The 6,093-nt window shown below is 40.2% G+C and overlaps 1 protein-coding gene across 1 annotated transcript in view; it reads right to left on the minus strand.

Moving 5' to 3' along the window:
- LOC111273815 (uncharacterized) overlaps positions 1-6,093 on the minus strand; it is a gene marked incomplete at its 5' end in the record, with an annotated part of 63,603 nt that continues 57,510 nt past the window's right edge. The window contains 3 exon segments of the mRNA XM_022855785.1: positions 1-1,549; positions 2,818-2,894; positions 3,891-3,988. Coding sequence (XP_022711520.1) covers positions 1,474-1,549; positions 2,818-2,894; positions 3,891-3,988 — 251 coding nt within the window.

Raw genomic sequence — 6,093 nt, forward strand, 5'->3', positions numbered from 1 at the left:
CACACTTGCTTCCGGGATTTATTCTCGGTTTGGTAGACACGTGGTGCTGGTTTGATATTACGATATCAAGTGTGACCCGTGGAACGTTTCCGTCCCATCTGATCTGGATCAGTGAAAACGTCACACGGTACTGTACTACCAATCGTAGCTAGTTCCGAATACAGAATTCATTGTTTCAACGCCACCTGTATCAAGCTCTGTCACCCTCGTTTTTAGATAGGTTTGACTAGATATTCGCCAGACACATTTACTACTGACGTCATGCTATTAATTTCGAAAATTATACTTAATCTACATTCGCAGATTGGCTTTAGTAGCACACAGGTTTTAGCGTATTTCGAAAATTGTATCCGAATTTATCTTCCATAGTATTGCAGTACATGTATGTATATAAGTTACTCTATCTGCCGTATTAGGAGCATACAGGTACATGTACGCTCCTGATACGGCACGAGTAACTTCTATCACGCGATGTGACGAAGATCTGTCCTTGTTCAATTCGAGACTTGAATTTAGCAGTAAACTGTAAGGAGAATTTTTTTATGATAACAACAACAACAACAACAATTCATACTGCGTAAAAAAGAGGATGCGCATACATATACTTGATTCTATTATATTTTTAATTTTTTCAGCAAAATAGTCGCGCGACAGTACGTACATGGCACCGCAATGTATTACCACGGTCATGTGACGCATTGATCAGAACATAATTAGCTTACGACCAAATCTGACAAGTAGACAATTATCAACTATCGTCGTTTACATATATATAGAGACGTGAATATTTTCGCTCTGTACTCCTTGCATTGGATTTCAGGTGGTCGTATACAGTCCATAGAATTGGCCGACGACATTTTTACCGGTAGCTAGAATTTACGATAAAATTGTATGACATTGAACGGTTACCTGTTGCTTCTAATTCTATTTCGACGTTCTCAATACTTACGAAAGTTCGAATCAATGAATGAGAGTAAAATTCTAGTTTGAGCTCATTTGAGTCAGTAAACGAACCCACAGCCTCTTCACGCTATGCGATGTCCATTAGAGACCCCTAACGACGCAGGGAGCCGATGGCCGATGTAGGTGTTAACACCACAAAAAGAACCACCATACCAACGCAAAGGTATTGCGCTCCGACCGCCGAGGGTCGTTGCGATTGGCTTTCTCCTTCTTTCTGAAACCAAATAACAAATTCTTGCAGGCTTCGTTTATTTGGTGCGTCATATAACTTTCGCTAGGACTGTGAGTTAAATCAAATGCATAAAATTGGCTATGTAGAATAAAAATCCGGATGATTGTGGTCCACAGTGTCTTGTTTCGCGAGCATTTGGACGAAGTCTCAATTTAGCTTCCAGAGTTTTGCCCATCGTTATTGTCCGGATCGTCACTCGGCCACAGAGTTCTGATCAGAGAGAAGCGACGGCCTTTGACGATCACGAGTGCGAGTTTTTCACTCTTCAATTCGCTGATTTAAGTCGACCGCCTCGGGAAGGTAGCTTGACCTCCACCGGAAATCGAAACGCATTCCGACGGGACGGTCGACGGCCTGAAATTAGAACGATACGGAAAACAATGACCCTTTGGAAAAAACAAAGAACGCAACGTCAACGCTAAAAACAGCCGCAGCAGCTAAATCGGCCCCGAGTAAACCTAACTAAACCATATTGTTATGCGTACATACTTACATAAGGCGCGTTGTTTTATTATATTATCTTATAGCACTCTTTCGAATCTAGCTCTCAGGAGCTTGTGACCCATCAACGTGTGGTACGATCTAATCTAAAAGCTGAAAAACACACTTCAAGATCTTACTGTACAACAGAATGGATTGCTGACGGCAAAAATAAACGGATCGATAGATAATGCTGATTCTTGCCAAAATGCGATTGTGCTCTCTAAAAAACCACGAAATATTTGATTTCCTACTAAGAACCGCACTGTAGTCTCCAACTACAGATATAGCAGGAAACAATTAAGAAAGGATAATCCTATAATCCTACTGGTCTGCATGCGGAAAAGGTCATAGATCGGTTTTAGCTTAATCAATATAGGACAAAACTACCATCAACGTTAATAATGTCATAAGACTAAAGCCTCGCAAAACGGCCGATCGAAAATTGCGACTCGAAAGGCCGTTGTATAATATGCTTAGTTGGTACGGAAAAATAGATGTCTCGAAAAGGTAAATATGCGGTTTTAGCAGAGCCCTGGACCTGTAGCTTTTGTAAACTAAGCCAAAAAATCAATGAATACGTTTAAATCAGTACGATAGCATTTTACGACCCGTATATATCTCTGTGTGCCGTCGCCGAATGTATCATTCGTCCTTTCGATTCTGAATGAAGTTTGCTTCATATTCCTATCTTTATTACACGACACATCAAGTCTCCTATGCAGAGACGGAGCTCTTCGGGTCGTAGATTTTGATTACTTCGCTCAGTGTGGTCTATAACAAATGGAACATCGGCTTCAGATGTGCTAGCTTGCCATTATTTTTAGGTCGTTGTTGACAGTAAGTGCAAGGAAAATATCATGGGGCATAATTAAAGAGTTTTTTTTTTAAGAATGACATAAATAAGAATATTACACATGCTCTGTCACTATTCTAATGTCAAGTAAATAATTTCACATTATATACCTTCATTTACGAATCATTTTAACTACTGCAGATGTATATACTATTGATCCATGCGTACCCTCGAATATTTATAGCCCTTGTTTACTTACAGTTTTGGCAGCATGGGAACGCCATTTCTGTTTAAATATTGTATAGAAAGAGTTCGATCAGTTCACTTCCTACCTGTCTTCAATTACCTGTGTTTAAACACTGTGCTTTGTAGGGTACGCTTCCAGTGATCAACCGTATCCTGAAGGCGGCCCAACCACAGCAACTAATGAAAAAGAAGGTAAATACATACACGATAAACGCTGAAAGGGTAGATGGTGAATGCTGTAAACAACAATTGTATGAAGCGATCAGAAGACCCTAGAAAATCGCAATGGTACCTTTTCACTTCTCCGGCGTTCTGACATTATAGACAAACAAAAACAACTTACGAAATAAGATAAGAGTAATATTCGTTTCAGCTAAAGCTCGAGAGAAAAAAAAAAACTGGATAAAAATCTCGGGTGTACTAGCTTGTTGGAATGGCACGGAATGCTCGGCTCGTGATCCAGTCATTTGGATGAAAGCAAATGGCGAGCTTTGGGCCGAAATTGAAAGGATTCATGTTTTTTTCCTTGTCGCAAAGAGTAAGGGAGACTCACTTGCGCCATAAATCAGACTTAACGCATAGCTAGCCGGTAAGGGGACTTCTTAGAAGACGTAAAGAGAAGGGTCGTGAAAATGGTTTGCGTTTTCCGTATCTCTGAAACCTGAATAGGCAGCTTGTGGTAGGCAGTCAAAGTATTAGGTGAGTAAATTGAAAATGCTTAGAATATTCTCTACCAAAAAGTTACTAAAAAAACGTTTCGAGTCGAACTGAAGACAGATGGTTATGGCGCGGTCCGTGTAGAAGGCAAGCATTACTAACACCAGTCACCACGCTGCGCGTCATAAAGAATCCTGTCAATGTAGCCACAAACAAGGGCAATATCACCCGGGGTCAAAAAACTTAGCTGAATTGCTATTTAGTTTATATAAAGAGGAGAAAATTTTAGGATGCACAGGCGCTTTAAGTACCTCCGTGCTAGAATTAACGTAGTATCCGGATGGAGGAGCGATCTTGCGTTTGCAAACATTAATCAAGTATCAAACCAATGAGAAGATTATATATATTAACATACTGCAGATAATAGCAACCTACTACGTAAAGGTTAGTATTATAAAAACATTAAGTTGTTAGGTGCTGCAAAAAAGGCTGGCCTTAACGCGACGTTTTGCAAACCTTAGAGGTCTCGTTCTGTGCCTGGAAGGTGTGCACGTTGACAACTTGCTGGAAACGGTTGAGACAGACAAACACGAACGCGTTGCGTAGATTGTTGGCTGAAATACCGCATAGAGCAAATAGAGATTATGCCGTTTTTCTTTTACTTGTGTACGATGCGCTTTATTTGTAAATAACTTAATTCAGCTGTAAATCAATAATTTATTATTGATTTACAGCTAAACAGGCGCGAGAGGCTATAAATTTTCTTCGAATTCAATTATCAGTGCGGCCATATTATTACCTGAAGTGACATGTGTTATTAACTGTTTAGAGCTACTGTGCTGCCTCTTTCTGCACCTTAATGGCTGTATTGTATCTAAGATTTTGCATACACCTACACATTTCACTATAAAGTCCAAAAAAATTCTATTTTATATTTCGTTGTTATTGCCATATTAGCCAATTCGAGGGAATGCGCACGTTCCCTCTGCGTCCGCAGCCGAAATATGCTCGCTAACGCCTTTAAAGAATGGGTCGGTAAGTAAACGCGAAACTGTGTATAAGGATATGGGAGCATTTCAGAAGCAGCTGTATTCCCGGCCCACCGCTCCTGTTCGACTATAGTGACGGAGGCAGCCACAATCAAACGAAAACGTTGAGGACAAGGAGGACGAAACGTGGAAACGACACCGTTGACGATGGGAGGCGAATGAGCAAGTTATTGCCCTTTGCACGTGAGCTGTTCTTAGCTGGATCACCTCGACGGGTCGAATTTGATGAGCGAGGAATTCCGATAAGTTCAAGCGCCATAGTGCTAGAGGCCACTTAGGTCAGGTTTAAAACCACCGGTTGGACGGTCTAGCGGGCCACCGTCTGACAAATGACTTAACTACGGGCGAATAGTGGGAAAGAAGGCGGTTAGGCCGGTCTAGTGACGAGGTTGGAAGAGACAGTATTAACATACATTACTGAAAAAAAAAAAAAAAGGTTTCGGAAAGAGCTTCCCACCACAGGCAATAAAATTGTGCCTGATGACGATTCATTAGGTAGGGCAGAGAAAGAACCGATCGAGCTAATTTTTCTCAAAGCACGAATATATGCTAGAATCGTGCGCCCACTAAGATATATATTGCAATACTACGTTCTTGTTTATGGGCTGTTTGTCTACTGTGGCAAATGCATTTTCGTGCAAGCGCATTCGCAAAAATTTTATCATCTGCCACAAAAGCAAGGGATAGCCCTAGGGGGTACCTATAACAGCAGTATCTTACTCTAGTTAGTTATCTTTATCTCTTAAAGTATGTGGAAAGTAATAAAACTGTTACTTTTCGCTTCGCTCCCTTTTTCTAATTTTGTCATTTTCACATCAAAAATACTATGTTTGAACATTTTAAGCCACTTTTAACTGGTGGTCTTAACCAAGGAGTCCTCGTCGTGTCGTCCGAGCTCAAAAGAAAATCTGTAAGCTGAATGAACCAAAAATAGAGCGGACGGACAAAAAAGCAGTTATCCAACGAAGTGCAATACTTCAACTAAAATCAAAGGTGTCATTACTTGTCGAACAAGTTTGTAATAGACGTATGACCTGCATGAATGAGATGCAATTTCTATGTGTGTTACAATAAATTATGCAGTAATTTTCCAGGTACTTCATTTATCCACTCGCGTTCGTAGAGAATAAAAATACCATTACTGTGATATGTATAGTCAAGAGGAATGATGATGTGAGACTTAATGCAGGTGCTACAAAAGACCGCGCATTGAATTGAATTTTACATTTTTTTCTATTTATAAAAAGTAGGTCTCTGACTTTAAGTGACATTAAGTGAAATTATAATAATATTTAATCCACGGCTGCGCATCCTAACCCCTTGAATAATTAACAATAATTATACAGAAGTTAGAATCTAAGTTCTCATTCTAATTTACCAATGTAAAAGACAAGAATGGGTCAATCGCGCCTCAAATTGACTCGAGCTGACAATGACAACCAATTAAGGCAATGTGGGAGCTATATGGCATGTCCACGTTTTTATTTATTACATACATTCTATTGCAACGAGCGGCATAAGGCGACTGGCGGTTGTTGTCCTTTACTGGGTAAGTGGCAAAGGCCGCGAAAATTCTAGGCTGCAGCTGCTGCTTCTGTCATATTGATGAAGAACTGCCTGAGCGGTAGAGCTGTTATTTATGGTTTTTGTTTTTAAATAGGAGGGGATCA

The sequence above is a fragment of the Varroa jacobsoni genome, unplaced genomic scaffold (genome assembly GCF_002532875.2).
Source record: "Varroa jacobsoni isolate VJ856 unplaced genomic scaffold, vjacob_1.0 scaffold_228, whole genome shotgun sequence".
NCBI classification, from domain to species: domain Eukaryota; kingdom Metazoa; phylum Arthropoda; class Arachnida; order Mesostigmata; family Varroidae; genus Varroa; species Varroa jacobsoni.